Source organism: Diaphorina citri, unplaced genomic scaffold, assembly GCF_000475195.1.
Source record: "Diaphorina citri unplaced genomic scaffold, Diaci psyllid genome assembly version 1.1 scaffold370, whole genome shotgun sequence".
NCBI classification, from domain to species: Eukaryota; Metazoa; Arthropoda; class Insecta; order Hemiptera; family Psyllidae; genus Diaphorina; species Diaphorina citri.
Genome location: NW_007377805.1, coordinates 87,845 through 109,268, shown reverse-complemented (window position 1 = coordinate 109,268; position 21,424 = coordinate 87,845). Strand labels below are relative to the sequence as shown.

At 41.6% G+C, this 21,424-nt stretch overlaps 2 protein-coding genes and 1 long non-coding RNA gene across 3 annotated transcripts in view; 2 read left to right on the top strand and 1 right to left on the bottom strand.

The window, feature by feature from the left end:
• Positions 1-9,533, bottom strand: part of LOC103508127 (IQ and AAA domain-containing protein 1-like) — an 18,144-nt gene extending 8,611 nt beyond the window's left edge. Inside the window, exon 1 of the mRNA XM_026822822.1 lies at positions 9,375-9,533. Coding sequence (XP_026678623.1) covers positions 9,375-9,533 — 159 coding nt within the window. The remainder of the gene's footprint in view (positions 1-9,374) is intronic.
• LOC113466963 lies at positions 7,869-8,399 on the top strand. The gene is made up of 2 exons (XR_003391197.1): positions 7,869-7,905; positions 8,191-8,399. It is a non-coding gene; the product is annotated as an uncharacterized LOC113466963 (long non-coding RNA).
• Positions 9,534-10,468: 935 nt separating the features above from the next.
• Positions 10,469-20,080, top strand: LOC103508133 (dynein regulatory complex protein 11). The gene is made up of 10 exons (XM_026822821.1): positions 10,469-10,882; positions 11,226-11,334; positions 12,049-12,209; positions 12,323-12,475; positions 14,901-15,061; positions 15,271-15,478; positions 16,664-16,908; positions 17,588-17,908; positions 19,191-19,429; positions 19,858-20,080. Exons 1-10 carry the CDS (start codon positions 10,627-10,629, stop codon positions 20,078-20,080), a joined length of 2,076 nt encoding a protein of 691 aa, XP_026678622.1. The 5' UTR covers positions 10,469-10,626.
• The last annotated feature ends 1,344 nt before the right edge of the window (positions 20,081-21,424 follow it).

The following is a 21,424-nucleotide window of genomic DNA, read 5'->3' as shown; positions in this document are numbered from 1 at the left end:
CTGAATGGGCTTCCTCTGCATTGTGACCTACTGGGTCGAGTGTATTGGAACACATCAAATGCCGTAAGGCATACTCCATTTGTCAAAGGGCTACCCTGCCTTTGATTTTGAAGAAACCATTTACTGATGAATATTTGCAATGAAGCAATAAGTTATCGACTATCCAGCCTATATGGGCTTCCTCTGCATTGTGACCTACTGGGTCGAGTGCATTGAAACACATCAAATGCCTTCAGGCATACTCCATTTGTCCAAGGGCTACCCTGCCGTTGACTTCATTATTGAAGAAACCATTTACTGATGAAGATTTCTAATGAAACAACAAGTTATTCAGCCTGAATGGGCTTCCTCTGCATTGTGACCTACTGGGTCGAGTACATTAGACACATAACATGCCTTAAGACACACTCCATTTGTCAGAGGGCTACCCTGCCGTTGACTTCAATATTGAAGAAACCATTTACTGATGAAGATTTCTAATGGAACAACAAGTTATTCAGTCTGAATGGGCTTCCTCTGCATTGTGACCTACTGGGTCGAGTGCATTAGACACATAACATGCCTTCAGGCACACTCCATTTGTCAATGGATCAAAAGGTTTACCCTGCCGTTGGAATCTACCTATTTAATTTGAAGAAACCATTTACTGACGAAGATTTGTAATGACACAAGTTATTCAGCCTGGATGGGCTTTCTCTGCATTGTGACCTATTGGGTCGAGTGTATTGGAATCATATGTCTTCAATCATATGTCTTATGTCTGGAATCATACGTATCATATGCCTTCAAAGGGATTGTTGGCAATCCACGAGTTTGTCCGGTCTATGAGACTTCAGTTGCTACCACACAACGTTCTCCGTAAAATGAAATATTGAATCTAAAAGTACCACCGCCTTATCTTTCTTTACACCACCTCACTTCACGATAGGCGGGCGTCTTCCTGAAGACTTCTACTGCGTTTTACAACATGAGGTCGAGCGAATTGGAAAATGAAACGACAAGTTATTCAGCCTGAATGGGCTTCCTCTGCATTGTGACCTACTGGGTCGAGTACATTAGACACATAACATGCCTTCAGGCACACTCCATTTGTCAATGGATCAAAAGGTTTACCCTGCCGTTGGGGTCTATTTAATTTGAAGAAACCATTTACTGATGAAGATTTCTAATGAAACAATAAAATATTCAGCCTGAATGGGTTTCTTCTGCATTGTGACCTATTGGGTCGAGTGTATTGGAACATATCATATTATGTCTTCAAAGGGATTGTTGGCAATCCACGAGTTTGTCCGGTCTATGAGACTTCTCCTCGCTGCGCTGGCTACATGGAAAAATTACCTTATGATCTCGACGTCCAAACTTTCAGTTCAATTGCTACCACACACCGTTCTCCGTAAAATGAAATATTGAATCTAAAAGTACCACCGCCTTATCTTCTCTTTACACCACCTCACTTCACGATAGGCGGGCGGTCCTCCTGAAGACTTCCACAGCGTTTTACAACATGAGGTCGAGCGAATTGGAACACATCACATGCCTTCAGGCACACTCCATGGATCAGATCAAAAGATTTACCTAGCTCTTGGGATGAATAGATGAATTACATTTAAAGAAACCATTTATTGATGAAGATTTGTAATGAAATAATATCTTCAGTGTTGATGGGCTTCCTTTGCATTGTGACCTACTGGGTTTGAGTGCATTGGATCACATAAACCTTTACCCTGCCTTTGGAATGAATCACATTTGAAGAAACCTTTTACTGATGAAGATTTGTAATGAAGCAATATCTCCAGTGGAAGGATCCTGGCGATTCGTGTACCCGTTAAGTTACCATTCAAAAACTCGGTTGTGTTGGTAATCTTCGCTGCAGAATGGATTTGAAGTTGATATAAATAGTGTTAGCAAACCTTTTCTACCAATCCTTACAACCCATTCCTGTTTTCAATTTATGTGTATCTCCCTTACCTTTTGCTGGCCACTCACACTCAGACTGCCTGACAGACTTACCTACAGACGTCTAGAACCTGTGTGGCTTCCGACCTATGTCTCAGACGTTCTGAAGACTAAAGTCGCTTTCTGGCGTTGGAGTGTCATAAAGTTTCCCAGAGTGGGTATCACACTAGGCTTGCACACTGGAGGTCCCAGATTCGATTCCCGGAGATTTCGAGGTTTTTCGGGCTCTGCTTGGCTTTCGCGGTGCACTCAGCCTCGTGAGGACAATGAAGTTGCTATTTTTATAGAGTAGCGACCAATGGCGGCAGTACCAGTGTAAAAGGGCACTTTCTTCAGTACCAGTGATGATAAGTGAGAATTGTTTTTTTACTGCTTGGTCAGTAGAGCGTCTGCCTTGTAAGCGCTAGGTCGCAATTTCGATTCCGAACCGTGGTTCTTGGAACGGCTGGCTTTCTCCTATCCTGTCTTCCTTCTCTCTTCGATTTTGGGACGATAAGACTTTAGTAGCCGTTACAGTTCCCTTTATCAAACTTCTTGAAAAAAAAAAACATAGGTACCTACCTACCTAAAAAAAGGAAGGAAAAAAAAATGTCCACTGATTGATTTTATACTGTGTCATTGGGAACTCTGTATCAGAGTAGTACCTACGTTAAACACATTCTAATTGTGTCTCTCTTCTATTTCAGATGTAATGCCAAACCCAATCAGACCCTGTTCATCATTGGTGCTAACAGGGGCAATGGTTTAGCCGCTATCCAGGTGGGCAAAGCCTATGGTCTGACGGTATTTGCTTCGGTAGGATGTCCTGTGGGAGTTGCCACAGCTTATGAGTTGGGCGCAGACTATGTGGTGGATCACACGTAAGTACGAACTAACACGAGTGTGTACGAACTAAGACGAGAAATGGTAGAGATGTTCCACTAATTTTTATGCAGTGCACATTGCATACTTAAAGTATTTATACGGCGCTCATAAAGTTGTAACCTGTGTGATTTGGAGTAAATCTGAGTTGCTCAAAATGTAGAACGCCAGCCTAGTTAGCTTAGTTGGTAGTGCGTCTGCCTTGTAAGCGCTAGGCCGTGGGTTCGATTCCCGCCCGGGGCGGATTTTATCCTGATGGGATAATGTTCGTTCTCGGAACGGCTGGCTTTCTCCTATCCTGTCTTCCTTCTCTCTCCGATTTCGGGACGATAAGACCCTAGAGTTACAGTTCCCTCTGTCAAACCTCTTAAAAAAAAAAAAAAAAAAAAAAAATAGAGAAGTGGTCAATGTAATCAAATTAAAATGTTCCTTCTGATATTATGTTGTTTCATAGGTACCACCTCCCTCCCAAATAAATGAGGAGGTTCAACAGACCTAAAGCACCGTTCAAACCGGTGGAAAATTGGTATAATACGTCGGTGAAACCGTCATAATAAATTGGTATATTGGTAATACCGGTATAATTTATTGGCTTGAGATGTAAAGGCAGTGTTTTCCGCCCGCCAGTACACTCGACCGTAAAACACCAGCCTTACTCACTTTACACCGCTTTTTCACTAGATCTTAGCCTTTTGCGTACAGAATCAATTTCACCAGAATCGCTCTTACGGTAGGATTCATGTCCCACATGAAACTCAAGCGTTGTTGTTACAGTCAGACGTAAACAAAACATTTTTTTCAAATACGGTAGGATTCATGTGAGACATGAAACCTCCGAAAAGCGATTTGTGGTAGGCTTCATGTCACCAACCGTTGCACCGATCTTAACCAAAAGTTTTGTGTTGCATCCTTGTCACATTTGACATCTACATACCAAATTTCAACTCTCTAGCGAAGACCGACAGCTCTTTCGCACAACAACTAACCTGGCTTTATCAAGTTTGGCTACCATCGACATCGATGATGCTACTGAATGATGAATGATGATGATTTATTTATTTTTTTTATATAGATATACCTATGAACCAGCTACAAAAAATTGAAACAATTCATTCTTATTACTCTCGTTCTTGAACTAGCGTTTTATTAAAAGCTCTCGATTTTCTATTAAAAACCTCCGAATAAATTTCGCTCCTGACATCAAGCGCTCCAGATTCATCTGATATTATCTAAGCCTCTGCTTACCATCTGCTAACCGAAGCCTCTGCTTACCATCTACTAGCGGAAACCTCTGCAACTGAAAAGTTCTGCTCTTGAGGGTAACTGAAAGGTAAGTCAGATTATTATTATATATTTGTTCGGCCTTAGGGTGAATTGCGAATGACAGTTTTTCCAAGGGTTTCGTTTGTCTTTCGGTTTCTTCCGCAATAACTAGGACGGTTTGCTCGATTTTGATGAAATTCGACGGTTAATTTTAACACAAAACGTGTTTTGGCACTAAAAACTGACCATCGAAAATTTGACCCGATTACATTACTTTCTTTCCTATAGGATAAGGAAAGTAAAAAAAGTATAATCGAACCTGTCTAAGTGGGAATCCAAGGGACCGGCAATTTTTTCCCACTTATCCAGGTTTCCCAGTTAAAAAATGTCCCGCTTAGAGAGGTTTCCCTTCCACTTAGAGAGGTTTCCCTTTTCCTATTCCCACACTTATAGAGGTAAATGTGAACACTGGTTTGGAGGAAGAGGAATATGCTCTATGCTTTCCTACAAATTCCCACTGACAACAGAGGTCCGCAGAAGGCTGCGGACCTAGGAAAATGGCAACCTTTCCCACTTGCAGAGGCTCCGGACCAAGTATCTAGAAAAAGTCATTCCCAATAAATTATAGAGGCTTGATTTTCCCATTTAAACAGGTTTTTTGGTAGGTAACATATGAAGAGGCCACAATTTTTACTTTCTATTATTTTTCCAGTTATCCCTGTGTACCTATGTACCTACTTATTAACACATCAAGAAGAAAATTCACTCATTGGATTTTGGACCAGATCAGGAAATTCGAATTAAGTTTAAGGCTAGCCCATTTTATCATGAACGACGTATGTTGGGCTAAATGATGGAAATTGTGTTCTTTTTGAAAATGTACCTATGTGAATTGTGAAATATCCCTCAGTGGGACTCTTAAACTCATGAATTGGGCATTCCATTGAACACCAATATAAGTTTACAACCTATTCTGTGCAGTAAATATTGTATTTCATTAGGAAATATCTTAGTACCTACCTAATATACCTAATACTGTAAGTATGTAGGTGCCGATTATTTATAGATAATCGGTTAATTTTAACACTTCAAGAAGAAAATTCACTCATTGGATTTTGGACCAGATCAGGAAATTCGAATTAAGTTTAAGGCTAGCCCATTTTATCATGAACGACGTATGTTGGGCTAAATGATGGAAATTGTGTTCTTTTTGAAAATGTACCTATGTGAATTGTGAAATATCCCATCATGACGACTTACCGACTTGACTTTCTCTTTACAGATTTGAAATGCATCTACAATATTATCCACAACCTATGGATGTAGATGAGCAATACCCTCAAGATATGGAGGTCGACCCCCAGTTTCCTCTCCCAATGGAGGTAGATGAACACCCCACTGGTGACGAAACGATGGAGGTCGATCCTCCCCATGTACCCCGCATTATATGGGGTATACAAGTAGTCCCTATGTTTATACAATAGAAGTATAAACAGAAGACCGGAAGAGGGACGGACACCAGGAGATGAAGTTCATTTGATCTCCAACGAAACACCAAGTTATCCAGTCTGGTTTTGTAGTTTTGGAAGAGCTGGCACCAGCCAGAGCAGAGCCGGGCCAATATAGAGTGACCTATAACAAGCTGTGGTACGAAACCCAGGCTATATTGGAGGAAATCACCCAAATTGACGTCGAGCAACAATCGGTTAAACCTACTAAAGATCGGACCGGGGCGAAGTACATAGTGAGCAACTTGTATGTCAAGTATTTGGTGGCGATTAATAATTTGGACCAATGTTATGACCAGATCGTACAGCCGCAGAAACGAATTCTGATCCGGAAGATTTTGGACAATACGATTGGCCGATTTTTGGGTGAGTTACCTTGTGAGTTTTTACATTTGTGTGCTCATCAGATATCACAGGTAGACCTGACAGGCGGACCTTTTCAAGCGTACCTGTCAGGTCTACCTCAAAGTGTGTGTGCTGATCAGATAATATATGAGGTAAACCTGGCGGGTGAACCTGTCAGGTTTATCTGATAGTGAGTAGCTAATCGTTAGGACTTCTTCTCTCCACAGACGGTCATCAGGTGTACCTGTCAGGTCTACCTGATAGTGAGTCACTAGCCTAATCGGTACGACTTCTCTGATCGATACGACTTTTCTAATCCGCACGACTTTTCTAATCAATACCTACGACTTTCTAACCTGTACGACTTTTCTAATCAATACGACTTTCTAATCCGTACGACTTTTTTAATCGCGTACGACTTTGCTCTCCGCAGACGCAGCCGGTCGACTCCCTCAGCATCAAACTGGAAGCAAATGCCGCCCGGAACAGCAATCCGGTCATTGCCGCCGACGACGTGCGGAAATCTTTACGTGGCGCCGTACTGCCGATCATTGGAGGTGTGCCGGAGAATTGTGAGGATGAAGGAATTGATGATGATGATGCACAGGATGAAAATGAAGAAGAGGGGGAGGAAGAGGATGAAGGAGAAGATGATTATGATGATGATGATGAGGAAGAAGATGATGATTGTGATGACGTATTTTCGAGGTGATGATGTTAAGTACGGATGTACTGTGATAAAAGATCGGCGATGTGCGATGATCTGGCTGCTATGTAGTAAGAAGATGATTATGATGATGATGATGAGGAAGAAGATGATGATTGTGATGACGTATTTTCGAGGTGATGATGTTAAGTACGGATGTACCTACTGTGATAAAAGATCGGCGATGTGCGATGATCTAGCTGCTATGTAGTACTAACGATGCGATGAATTACTGTAAAATATCTACTGTGTAATGATTAATGATGCACAGTAATATAGCTACTATGTAGTCCTAACGATGCGATGAATTACTGTAAAATACCTACTGTGTAATGATTAATGATGTACAGTAATACAGCTACTATGTAGTCCTAACGATGCGATGAATTACTGTAAAATACCAACTGTGTAATGATTAATGATGTACAGTAATATAGCTACTGTGTACTCAATGATGTGCGATAAAATATCCATCTCCTATAAAATGATGTGAGGTAAAATACCTACGGTTTAATGATGTAGGTACAGTAAAATAGCTATTATACCTAAAATGTACGGTTAAATAGCTATCTCCTATATATAATAAGGTGTGAGGTGAAATACCTACTGTGTAGGTAATGATGTACGAGTAAATATACCTAATACCTACCTACTACCTACAGACCTACACTGCGGTATTAAGAATGGTAAAATACTTAATGATGTAGGTACATACCTAATTATACAGTAGGTATAACCAGCTACAACGCAAAGATACGGAGGGACGCAGTCAAAGGGATATAGAGAACTTGAACTTTGCGATTTCATGACCATGGGAAACAGAATTATTCAAGAGTCTATGGGATTTGCCTTCAAGTAGTATAAGTGGCATAGTCGCATAGTATACATTCATTGACAGTCGAAGTATGGACGTCCACATCAAGAATGGGAGCATCAAGAAACTGAAATACCTACTACCTACCTCTAATGTCAAAGAAAAAATACTGTCAACACGTATAATTGTAAATAAATACATGCTATGTCTGTCTGTTACTCTAATAAAGCCGTAATTTTACTATCCCGATTATGCCTCAATAAAGTTCCGGGTGTAAAAACACCATAACACAAAACCTGAAATTATCATTATCTACCCTTGTTGTTGTCTTGTAGTTTTGAGTTCCTTATGGGATCCTTACTTTTATTCTCCATCCCTCATAAAAAAGTTTCAATTAAAGTTAGGTAGGTAGTATGCAATTCGAAGAATCCCTGGTCCGAGAGAAAGAATTGGTGAGTAGCGAGAAATCAGAGAATAGAGAAGCTATTTCAAAGTCAAAATTAGTGTACCTATATAACATTATAATTCTATGTTGGCACACTATAATAAATCTAAATAAAAAAAAGTCAAAATTATTTAATGATTTAATTGTAGGTAAGTATAAGTAAGAATGGGTAGCTTTTTCATCAACAGGAAGACGAGTAGGTATTACTGTTCTAGATAGAAATTGTAGGGTAGGTACTTACCAAAAACCTACATAACTCCCGAACCCAACTCCTCAAATCCAACTCTCCCAGGTGAAACGCTACGAGACTGGCCAAATTTCCGAGCGGATCAAGGACGAGATTCGAACCTGGTACATGGCGTACAAAACAACCACGGGGAAGTTTCCCGACCTCCCCTCCGAGGATTCGGGAGGGTCGGCACTGATTTTCAGTCGCGGAGGGATAGCGGACAGCGACATTGTGAGCAAATCCAGTGCACCGTCTTCTAAGGAGAGTAAAGGTGAGGATGAACCCGTGGCGATAGGATATTAGATGTTTGATTGCTTCATTCATTCGTTTGTAGCGTCTTCTATTCAGAAGGTTGCTGTATTTCTTCTACTTTGCCCTTTGCATTGTGACCTACTGGGTTTGAGTGCATTGGATCACATAAACCTTTACCCTGCCTTTGGAATGAATCACATTTGAAGAAACCATTTACTAATGAAGATTTGTAATGAAGCAATATCTCCAGTGGAAGGATCCTGGCGATTCGTGTACCCGTTAAGTTACCATCCAAAAACTCGGTTGTGTTGGTAATCTTCGCTGCAGAATGGATTTGAAGTTGATATAAATAGTTTTAGCAAACCTTTTCTACCAATCCTTACAAACCATTCCTGTTTTTAATGTATGTGTATCTCCCTTACCTTAGGCCACTCACACTCAGACTGCCTGACAGACTTACAGACGTCTAGAACCTGTGTGGCTTCCGACCTATGTCTCAGACGTTCTGAAGACTAAAGTCGCTTTCTGGCGTTGGAGTGTCATATAGTTTCCCAGAGTGGGTATCACACTGGGCTTGCAAACTGGAGGTCCCGGGATCGATTCCCGGAGGTTTCGAGGTTTTTCAGGCTCTGCTTGGCTTTCGGATTTTTTTTAGACCAAAAGGAACCATAAATCGAGTGATAATCATTACTTTTTAATACTTCGAAAATAAGGGCCAGTCTAAGGTACATATGTAGGTACATGTAGGTACATAGGTACAATGCCTATCACCTACCGCACAGATAACATCTTACCAATTTCTCTCAATTTTACTTTCTATTATTGTTACTCGGACGCTACACAACGCGCTACACAACGCTACACAACAAGTTATATTGTATTGTAAACAAAAATTATAAACAATAAAAATAAAGGTTTATCAAAAATTGAAATTGAAATCCAGGTTTCCCACTTAGATAGGTTCGAGTGTAAGAGGTAGGTTAGGTAATTTTTACCTCTCGCACAACTTTCAATATGGTGCCAACCGTATACCCGTCCGATAATTTGGCCAGAGTAGAGCAGTTGAACTGTCGCGACACGCTGGGGTATGAGAATAGGAGCTCGGTCCAAATGTAGGACAGGGAGGCATAGTCTGGCCTCGGAATGTAGATCATCTTCTGAAAAGTTTGACGTCACGGCATACGCTCCCGTAGGCGATGACGTCATAATTCATGACTCCCGCTTCGTTTGTTTGTGCGCAAGCGTATCTCTGCGCATTTTGACGTGAAATCTGACGTCACAACTCTTTGAACTTTTTCATTAGAATGTCAATTAAAAATTGAATTTTCGACCTTTTAAAGTTACTCGTACTTTTTCGGAGTTTTGACCTCAGATTTGGATTTTTCACAACTTTTTACGTAGGATTTGACCTTTTATTAATAATATTTTTCCAATTGCAACTGCTCTATTGTCCAGATGGTCACCCATCCGAATGCCAACCACGCTCAACTGCGGAACTTCAGTGATCCATCGGGAAATGGTGCATTCAATGTACTATCCCCACTGACCACCGGGATCTTCCGTAACAATCGTAACCCATCTTACTCAATATTTTCTTTTTATTGTGTTTCCAAAACGACCAGAAGCCTCGGTAAGTGACTCAAATATTTTGATTCAATGGAATAGGTACCTTAGAGGTAGAAACACACTACCATAACGTCAATTCACGTCACGTGAAGTCATGGGGAGTCAGAAATATACATATACATAGTTCAAAGTTTTTCCCATAATATTATGTAGGTAGGTAATTTCGTTTAGTACCTACAATATTATGGCGAAACTTTGAACTACATCTTTCTGACTCATCCCGATGACTTCACGTGACGTAATATACCATTTTCATACCATATTTTTGATCCGTACGTACGTATATTTTTGTTTTTGGGGTGCTTTCTGTGAAATACAGTTAGATATGTTCCAAGTACTTTTCTCAGTTCTAAGGGCTTCTTTTAGTTCAAAGTGTTTCTTTTCATCTGGTCGCTAGTTATTACTTGAACTTGGTCCTCAGTCACTTTCACAAGGCTGATAATAGGACCCTGATATCCAAAAACATCACCACGAATCGAACTGAATGAAATAACTAATTTATTGGACACTTTATACTTTTGGTCTAAATCCATCACAAGAAGGTGATAATATTTTAGAAGGTCCACCTCAATTCTGAGCTAGAGCGTTTGTTGTAAACAAAGAGGCCAACCGTACCAAATAATGTCCCACTTGACCTATAACAAGCTGTGGTACGAAACCCAGGCTATATTGGAGGAAATCACCCAAATCGACGTCGAGCAACAATCGGTTAAACCTACCAAAGATCGGACCGGGGCGAAGTACATCGTGAGCAACTTGTATGTCAAGTATTTGGTGGCGATTAATAATTTGGACCAATGTTATGATCAGATTGTACAGCCGCAGAAACGAATTCTGATCCGAAAGATTTTGGACAATACGATTGGCCGATTTTTGGGTGAGTTACCTTGTGAGTTTTTACATTTTTTTTTTTTTTTTTTGCAAAATAGAATGAAATAGGTACCATCCCACTCAGGTCCGTAACCAGGATTTTATTGAGGGGGCGGGCAAACGTCCAAACAGTGATGTGACGGAGGGAGAGGGTGGATGCTCCAGCCAATATGAAGCCCGAGGGAAGAGGGGGCTCGCCCTCCTAAATATAGCCCTGATCCCACTCAAAAATACTTAAGAGAGGTTTTAGTTTGATTGCAGGGACGTGAATAACCCATTTTATTTTCTTCATTTTATAGAGGCCTTCTGCATGTCAACACAATTATTGTCATTCCCTTATTCATTCTCAGAAATCAAACATGAACTGGTAAACCTGGACCTGTCGGAATTCAACTACTATGACAACATACTGCTCGAAAACAAGTTACTCCCAATGGATGTTAAGGTTATCATACCCAGGTAAGAGTGTGTAGGAAATACTTAAGAGAGGTTTTAGTTTGATTGCAGGGACGTGAATAACCCATTTTATTTTTTTCATTTTATACAGGCCTTCTGCATGTCAACACAATTATTGTCATTCCCTTATTCATTCCCAGAAATCAAACATGAACTGGTAAACCTGGACCTGTCGGAATTTAACTACTATGACAACATACTGCTGGAGAACAAGTTACTTCCAATGGATGTTAAGGTTATCATACCCAGGTAAGAGTGTGTAGGGCATCCACTCGTAAATTTTTTGTACCCTGAACCAAATGTCAGTCCAAAGCAATCACCCTAGCTAGGGCTGATAAAGAGGAAACGCCGACCACGTCTGAACACGGGAAAAGGCGAGGAAGAAGTGAAAGGTTTTAACCTTTTAAGCCTTTAATTTTACTTGTGTGAGGAAATAAAAAAAACAAGTTCAATGAAAAGTGGTGTCAACTATGTATACCTACTATACCAAAGGCTTACTCTTCCACTTAACTTCTAGCTAGGGCTGATAAAGAGGAAACGCCGACCACGTCTGAACACGGGAAAAGGCGAGGAAGAAGTGAAAGGTTTTAACCTTTTAAGCCCTTAATTCTACTTGTGTGAGGAAATAAAAAAATCAAGTTCGATGAAAAGTGGTGTCAACTGTGTATACCTACTATACCAAAGGCTTACTCTTCCACTCAACTTTCCCCTTTCCAGACACTATCGTCGGGAACGCATCGAGGATTTCAAGTACAAGCGTCAGTTTGTGGAGGATGTCCTGAAGAAGTTGGGATATCTGGAGGAAGAGGAGGTGGAACCTCCCATGACCGAAGCAGAGGCAGTCCGACTCATTCAAATCCATGAGAGAGCCAGACAAGGTGAGTAGAAGGTCAGAGGTCAATGAACTGTAGACCTCACTGAGAAAAAGGTTACTTAACCAGCCTTAATCGGGGTTCTACGCGTACTGTGATAAAATTCTATTCGATTCCAGGAAGGCTGCGCGCGCAGTTTATGAAAGAGATCCGACTTCAGAAGGACAAGGATCGGGCAGGAAAACAGAAGGACATATCCGAGTACAGCAGGGCGGCTGCGTTGAAGATACAAAGGATCTGGCGAGGTTATATCACGCTCGCTAAAATCTCCATAAGAAATACACAGAGTGCAGAGACTGCGGGAGAGAAATGTTCCGCTCTCGACCAACATTTTGAGTTCCGTTTGTTTTTAGTTTGATAACTATGCAGCTAATAGGGAGCGCGCAGCGCGAACGTATTTTTATTATTTTCCACAAGTTCGGCCATGCCTTTTCCACAAGTTTGGCCATGCCTGGGGATGAACTAGCGGGATTCCGGAGCGAAGCGACGGAATTCAGCTAGCGTGAATTCATCGGGATGAGTCAGAAAGATGTAGTTCAAAGTTTCGCCATAATATTGTAGGTACTAAACGAAATTACCTACCTACATATTATGGGGAAAACTTTGAACTATGTATATCTATATTTCTGACTCCCCATGACTTCACGTGACGTGAATTGACGTGATGGTAGTGTGTTTCCACCTCTAAGGTACCTATTCCATTGAATCAAAATATTTGAGTCACTTACCGAGACTTCTGGTCGTTTTGGAGACACAATAAAAAGAAAATATTGAGTAAGATGGGTTACGATTGTTACGGAAGGTCCCGGTAGTCAGTGGGGATAGTACATTGAATGTACCATTTCCCGATGGATCACTGAAGTTCCGCAGTTGAGCATGGTTGGCATTCGGACGGGTGACCATCATCTGGACAATCGTGTACTGCTATCTTTTCGCGTTGCACCCTTGCCCAACTTCGATCAGGGTGGTGCCGCCTACTCAACAGCTACCTGTCCAGGATAGATGGAGTAACGTCAAACTCATGCCCGAAGTGCAACACCGGGCCCCACGACGTGAAACACCTATTCCAGTGTCCAGCAGCACCCACCAACCTGGACGTCACCACACTTTGGACGGACCCAACGGAGGCGGCACGCTTCCTTGACCCGAGGACGGCAGAGGAGGTCGATGTTTGATGCTAATACAACAACAACAACATCTTTTCCCGGCCCCACTCAGGCTGGGTGAGAGTAAAGTGAGGAGGCGGATAGATTTGTGGAAGGTAGATTTGAACCGTCATTGGAGGTTAAACCCCTCTACATAGGTGTGTACCTTTTACATCTGAAACATCAGAAGATGACCGTCTAGGTACTCTAGGTTTTTGGCCTGACGAACCACCACTGAAATATGTATTTCAGGTGGAGTAATGAATTATGACGTCATCGCCTACGGGAGCATATGCCGTGACGTCAAACTTTACGATTTACCGGTATTATTTAAATCGAAAAAAGTCGTAAGAAAAGAAAAATTCCGTTGGTCCTCATTTTTCCTGCTCTATGACTTTGAAACATCACACAAGTAAGCGCAACTGATCTATTGGTCCAAAAATTACATGAGAAATTTCCTAGTGTGTGTAGAATATGTTTTCCAAAGTTCATCAAAATCTGACCAATTATTCTGTAATGTTTGCGGAAAAAACAGACAAACAAACCAAGTGCAAAACCCCCGAGTTAAAAACTTCAAATTCACTTTGTTCGCATCTTGATGGACGACTCAGTACCTTTGTGAAGTTCCATACGAATTGTGAAATGAAATACATAACAACATAACTAATACTCTTCACTTTGTTCGATCAAAAAAGCACACTCTCCTTACCCAGGTAACAAAGCAATGGCCCAGATCTTCCGGCATGTTCTCATACTTCTCCAACTCCTTCAGGAAAATATCCCGATGGAAGTCCCGTATCTCTTCGATATTTCCGAAGATGATATCGTGCTTCCCGACCAGACCCGGAGGCAGGTTCGGGTGAGATCGGGATTCCTGGAGGAACACCTTGATACAGGTGTCCAGGTCTTTGACATAGGTACGCTCTGTCTGGAGTAACTCGGCCATGATGAATCTGGAGGAAAGAGGGAATGTGGAGTTTTAGTTCAATGTATTGGAAGTTATGTACTAGATTGTATTAGAAATTATGTAGTAGATTTTTTTTCAAACAATCAACAGTCCTACATTTTGTTTGATAGAGGCTCAAAGTCAATACCGTCATGCGTATAACTGCTAAGGAGTTACCCTCTCTTCGGTGACAAGCTACCAGCCCTCTCACATCAACCTCAACCAGCCTGAGTGGGGCCGGGAAAAGCGAACAGCACGGGATTACCCAGATGGTCACCCAGCCGGATACCAACCACACGTAACGTTGGTTAACTTTAGTGATAAATGGGGAACTGGTGCTATCGCCGCTGGCCAAACAATATGAAAAAGAAAAATTCCGTTGGTCCTCATTTTTCCTGCTCTATGACTTTGAAACATCACCCAAGTAAGCGCAACTGATCTATTGTGTACTGCTATCTTTTCCCGGCCCCACTCAGGCTGGGTGAGAGTAAAGTGTGGAGGCGGGTAGATTTGTGGAAGGTAAAATAACCGTCATTGGAGGGTGAACCCCTCTACATAAGTGAAACATCAGAAGATGACCGTCTAACTACTCTAGGTTTTTGGCATGACGAACCACCACTGAAATATGTATTTCAGGCATGTTGCCTCCCAGCACGACAGACGTGTCGGCGCGTCTAAAAGCCGAGAAGGTGAAATATCTACGCCACGATGTGCAGGCAGAATATCAGAAGCAATTCGAAGAATCCCTGGTCCGAGAGAAAGAATTGGTGAGTAGCGAGAAATCAGAGAATAGAGAAGCTATTTCAAAGTCAAAATTATTTAATGATTTAACTCTAGGTAACTACAAGTAAGAATGGGTAGCTTTTTCATCAACAGGAAGACGAGTATTACTGTTCTAGATAGAAATTGTAGGGTAGGTACTTACCGAAAACCAACATAACTCCCAAACCCAACTCCTCAAATCCAACTCTCCCAGGTGAAACGCTACGAGACCGGCCAAATTTCCGAGCGGATCAAAGACGAGATTCGAACCTGGTACATGGCGTACAAAACGACCACGGGGAAGTTTCCCGACCTCCCCTCCGAGGATTCGGGAGGGTCGGCACTGATTTTCAGTCGCGGAGGGATAGCGGACAGCGACATTGTGAGCAAATCCAGTGCACCGTCTTCTAAGGAGAGTAAAGGTGAGGATGAACCCGTGGCGATAGGATATTAGATGTTTGACTGCTTACCTTATTTTATATGACTAGTTCTTTATGTAGGTATGTTCCCTCTGATTTGAGTCTAATTAACGATATTAGATGCAGAAATTCCCACTAGGTTACGCCACCGGCGATAGCACGTTGAGTGCCCCAGGTCCCAATGGTTTACTGAAGTTAAGCAAAGTCGTGGGAGGTTCGTAAACCATCTTGGCAAATGCGAGCTGCAGGCTTTTCCCGGCATCACTCAAGCTGGGTTTAGTTAGTTTGTCTGTATACTTCTTCGTATGTCACCAATCCTGTCCATTCCTTCACGTCATCCATCCACGTTCTTCTTTGTCTTCCTCTTGCTCGAACTCCATCAACTTTTCCTTCAATGATCTTGGTTGGCAGCCTTCCATTTGAACCTCTCAGGATATGACCGGCATAGCTCACTTTCCTTTGTTTGATGATCCTTAACGGTTCACAGTTCTTTTTCCTAATTCTTCTTAGTACTTCTATATTTGTGACTTTGTCCCTCCAACTTATCTTCAGCATACGTCGATAGAACCACATTTCTAGCGCATTGATTCTTCTTTCCGTTGATTCACTGATGGATTGCTTACCTTATTTTATATGACTAGTTTTCTTATGTAGGTATGTTCCCTCTGATTTGAGTCTAATTAACGATATTAGATGCAGACATTCCCACTAGGTTACGCCACCGGCGATGGCACGTTGAGTGCCCCAGGTCCCAATGGTTTACTGAAGTGAAGCAAAGTCGTGGGAGGTTCGTAAACCATCTCGGCAAATGCGAGCTGCAGGCTTTTCCCTGCATCACTCAAGCTGGGTTTAGTTAGTTTGTCTGTACTTTATGCTTCTTTCAGCATAACTCTCGAAAGATTGGAATCTGAAGGGTTGATTCAGATTTATGAAATCTGGAAAACAAATATTCAACACAAGGAAGAGATTTTCTTAATTAAATAGCATAACTCTCGAAAGATTGGAATCTGAAGGGTTGATTCAGATTTATGAAATCTGGAAAACAAATATTCAACACAAGGAAGAGATTTTATTTAAATGTCGTCCAGGTCAAGCCTATAGTGGCATTGGTGGGCTCCTTAGAGACCACTCCTCTGAGATTGTACTACCACTGTGGTTTCTATTCTTACCATGTTTTTCTTCCCTCAGGCAAAAAGGACAAAGGTAAGAAAGGCTCGAAGGAGGACGAAACGAAAAAGAAGAAACCGGAAGAGGACGAAGATCTTGGATTCAAAATGGCGCCCAGCAACTTCCTCGCAGACCTGATGGTGTGTAATTCGGAGTATGATGAGCTGTGGAAGCACATGGACGAGAGTTCGAATCCCCTCCAGACACATTATTTGGAGATGGTTCGTGCCGCTAAAACTACGGAGGTGGAGGCGGAGTTGAGAAAGGTCAGTTAGATTTTTTTTGCTGATTTTACTCTTTACTCGTGGTAAATCAGCAGAGGTATTGAATTTTCGTTATCAATAAAATTTAGAAATAGTCAGCTTGCTCTTGTTGTGGTTGTTGTTGTTGTTGTAGCGGCTTCAACTTTAGATGATTTGTGATGACAGAATAAAGAGAGGATATCTTTTTTTCTGCCATCTCCATGGTCCCATGGTTTAGTGGTTACTGCACTCACCTTATACGTCTGAGACGAAGGTTCGAAAAATTTGCAACATGCAAATGATCGATTCCGTGACTGAATGTTGTAAAAGTAATATGAACATTGATCCATCCAAATCACCGAAGACCTTTACATTGTTCAATCATGTATGAAAAATATGGACTTTTAAAAAGTCAATAAAATTACAAATTACGTGGTTACTGCACTCACCTTATACGTCTGAGACGAAGGTTCGAAAAATTTGCAACATGCAAATGATCGATTCCGTGACTGAATGTTGTGTCGCCCACTCAGTCTCGTAAGAAAATGAATACATAGCTACCTATGTAAAAGTAATATGAACATTGATCCATCCAAATCACCGAAGACCTTTACATTGTTCAATCATGTATGAAAAATATGGACCTTTTAAGAAGTCAATAAAATTACAAATTACAAAAAAATCACGTCACGATTTTCTCCAGATCATTGACGAACAAATGCGCAACGAGCTAGAAAATCTTCAAGCCGCGCTCGACAGGGATCGCGCTAAAAAGTCCAAGAAGGCCAAAAAGAGCGCCAAGAAGGGGCGCCGCAGCGGCAAAAAGAACAAGAAGAAGAGGGAGAAAGATCTGACCCCGGATCGAACCCTCGAGTCTTTATTTGAGGAGCTGGTAGCTAATGGGATCATCAAGAAGTATCCTGAGACGCCCATCTATGCGTTCTGTGGGGAGAGATCGTATGCGGCTCATGATTTGAGAGAACAGGGGAAGGATCCCCTGCCTAGCCTGGGAGATATTCGACAGGTGAGTGCCGTGTTAGCACCAATGATGAACAGGGTCTGATTGGGTTTGGCATTACATCTGAAATAGAAGAGAGACACAATTAGAATGTGTTTAACGTAGGTACTACTCTGATACAGAGTTCCCAATGACACAGTATAAAATCAATCAGTGGACATTTTTTTTTCCTTCCTTTTTTTAGGTAGGTAGGTACCTATGTTTTTTTTTTTCAAGAAGTTTGATAAAGGGAACTGTAACGGCTACTAAAGTCTTATCGTCCCAAAATCGAAGAGAGAAGGAAGACAGGATAGGAGAAAGCCAGCCGTTCCAAGAACCACGGTTCGGAATCGAAATTGCGACCTAGCGCTTACAAGGCAGACGCTCTACTGACCAAGCAGTAAAAAAACAATTCTCACTTATCATCACTGGTACTGAAGAAAGTGCCCTTTTACACTGGTACTGCCGCCATTGGTCGCTACTCTATAAAAATAGCAACTTCATTGTCCTCACGAGGCTGAGTGCACCGCGAAAGCCAAGCAGAGCCCGAAAAACCTCGAAATCTCCGGGAATCGAATCTGGGACCTCCAGTGTGCAAGCCTAGTGTGATACCCACTCTGGGAAACTTTATGACACTCCAACGCCAGAAAGCGACTTTAGTCTTCAGAACGTCTGAGACATAGGTCGGAAGCCACACAGGTTCTAGACGTCTGTAGGTAAGTCTGTCAGGCAGTCTGAGTGTGAGTGGCCAGCAAAAGGTAAGGGAGATACACATAAATTGAAAACAGGAATTATTATTATTATTATTATTATTATTATTACTATTATTATTATTATTATTATTATTATTATTATTATTATTATTATTAAAATATTAATATAAGTTCTCATTTTCAAACGTATGTAAATGGCTGTCACGTGTACAACTTTAAGTTCTCATTTTCCATAATTCCGCCGTGGAAGTTTGAACATATAACTTCAGAATTGTTAGCTAAAATTAAGCTATGTCCATGTCTGGCTGATGAGTTCTGATATGAACGAAACGCGTCCTAATGTTAACTCGCTAACGGTTTCAGTCAAAGGCAAGTGAGTCTCTTGGTAACTCGAATTACTAAAACTGGTTACTAATCAATAATTAGTTTCTCTTCAGCAGCTCTGTATGTTGATGGGCTTATAGTTATAGGCACATTGCTGGTACAGTCAGTTAAATAGTAGGTACAGTATAGGTCAATTTTATTATTTTTTGCCTTAGGGAAAACCTATAATCTCTCTCTCTCCCTCTCTCTCTCTCTTTCTCTCACCATTCCAGGTTATCATGGAGTACTGCATTCTCCCGCTAGGGTCGCCTATGATTCATCAAAACTCCCCTCTAGTCCGTTCTCTTCTCCTCACAGGGCCATCAGGGTCGGGCAAGAACATGCTAGTGCATGCCGTATGCACAGAGATAGGCGCGGTCTTGTTTGACCTTAGTCCGGAAAATATCGTCGGGAAATATCCAGGCAAGCCGGGCCTGATTATGTTGATCCATTTGGTGAACAAGGTGTCCAGGTAAGAGGGGTTTACAAAAAGTTATGAGATCTCCCCAAAAAATACCACTTCGTGGCATAAAAAAGCCCCGACAAGTTCCCCCCCCCCAAAAGAAATAAAGAAATCAAGTGGCGTAAAAATAAACAAACCTGGCATCTCACACCAAAAAAAAAAGTTTTGAAGTCAATTTTTTACCTCGCGATTTAAGATACACGCTCGCCTGGTAAACAGGAGGGCGTGGGTTCAATCCCAGCCGAGGTATGGAATTTTATATATCCTCAGCCCCCCCCCCCAAAAAAAAAGAAATCAAGTGGCGTAAAAAAAAACAAACCTGGCATCTCACACCAAGAAAAAGTTTTGAAGTCAATTTTTCATTTCGCGATTTAAGATACACTGGACTACTAAGCTGCCCTATTTCAAAATCATTTTATGGCCCTTCTTTCTTCCAGACTTCTGCAGCCAGCCATCATTTACATGAACGGTGCTGAGAAACCATTCCTGAAGAAAGTGCCCAAAACCGACAAGTCAGATCCGAAGCGACTGAAAAAGGATTTGCCCAAACTAGTGAAGGGCATCACAAACGAAGACCAGGTACCTAAAACCTCTCACAACGTTAGCGAACTCTATACCTGCCAGCTTAGCTCGTGGGGTATAAGTGCGCCTGCCTTGTAAGCGCTAGGTCGAGAGTTTGATTCCCGCCCGGGGCAAACTTTATCCTAAACAGATAAGGTTCGTTCTCGGAACGGCTGGCTTTTTCCTGTCCTGTCCTCCTTCTCTCTTCGCTTTCGGGAGTATCGGGAGATGAGACCTTACTAGGTATAGTTCCCTCTATCAAAATCTCTAAAAGAGAGAGAGTAGAGCTACCTCTGCATTTTAAAAGAGAGAGTTTATCAAAAATAGATGACCTTTACCTCAATTGCAACAATGTTAGGATTTTCTGCAATCTGATTGGTTCCTTCGTTTTGGGTTGATGACTCATTGCTGCCACATTGATCTGGATGAACTATAGGCTTGACTATAAAGTAGAAGCTCTAGCTCTTGTCTACTCAGTAGTAGCATTAGTAGACAAATAGAAATATCTCTCTAAATAGAAATATCTCTATGGCCACGGATACTAGATATGTCTGCACTCTGCACATACACACTCTACAATCTATTATGTCGATAGGAGGTTTGATAGAGGGAACTTGTCATCTTCCTGGTCGTCCCGAAAGCAAAGAGAGAAGCATAGACAGGATAGGAGAATACCAGTTGTTCCGAGAGCGAACTTTGTCCGTTTATTAGGATAAAATCCGCCCCGCGACCTAGCGCTTGCAAAGCAAACGCGCTACCCATCAAGGTAACTATGTAGACCGACAATCAATGTCTGATATTTACATTGGATTCCTTCATTTCTTTGCTATACATTTTCTCGAAAAGTTCTTCTTATTCTCTCTCTCTCTCTCTCTCTCTCTCTCTCTCTCTCTCTCTCTCTCTCTCTCTCTCTCTCTCTTCTCTCTCTCTCTCTTCTCCCTCCAGTGTGGAAGTTTATAATTTGCTAAAAATGTGGGAAGAGTGTCTGAAAAAATGTAAGCCTATATTTAAAGTATTGCGCCGCAGGTGAACTTAACCAGCTAGGGTTGCCAGACGTCCCGTATTTCCCGGGACGTCCCGTATTCTGGGCACTTTTCGAAATGTCCCGTACGGGACACCCGTGTCCCGTATTTTCCCCAGTTTCACCATCTCCTCCGGTAATTAATCTTTACCAATGAACAAATTAAAATTTTCTGTAGCACGCCGGATTAGAACTCCGGCGAGAGAAATCACGTAAAAAAGATTTTGTCAAAAAATACAGTGTAACCAAAAATATGAGAAGTGAATAATTTTTAATTTCTAATTTCATTAATAAATCTGAAAAAAAAAAACAGTTGATTTTTAAAAGTTGAATGGGTTTTTTTCTTCCGAAAATTGCAGGGTGAGGGCTAGGGGGGGGGGGGGGGAAAAAGCTGCGGGCCCGGTTTTTTTCCCCCACATCCC

Excerpts from the sequence above, each read along its gene's own strand:
- LOC103508133 (XM_026822821.1), top strand. The coding sequence starts at position 10,627 with ATGTCCCACTTGACCTATAACAAGCTGTGGTACGAAACCCAGGCTATA. Across the intron at positions 15,479-16,663 it reads GTCTTCTAAGGAGAGTAAAG|GCAAAAAGGACAAAGGTAAG; the intron begins GTGAGGATGAAC and ends TTCTTCCCTCAG. Across the intron at positions 19,430-19,857 it reads TTGGTGAACAAGGTGTCCAG|ACTTCTGCAGCCAGCCATCA; the intron begins GTAAGAGGGGTT and ends TCTTTCTTCCAG.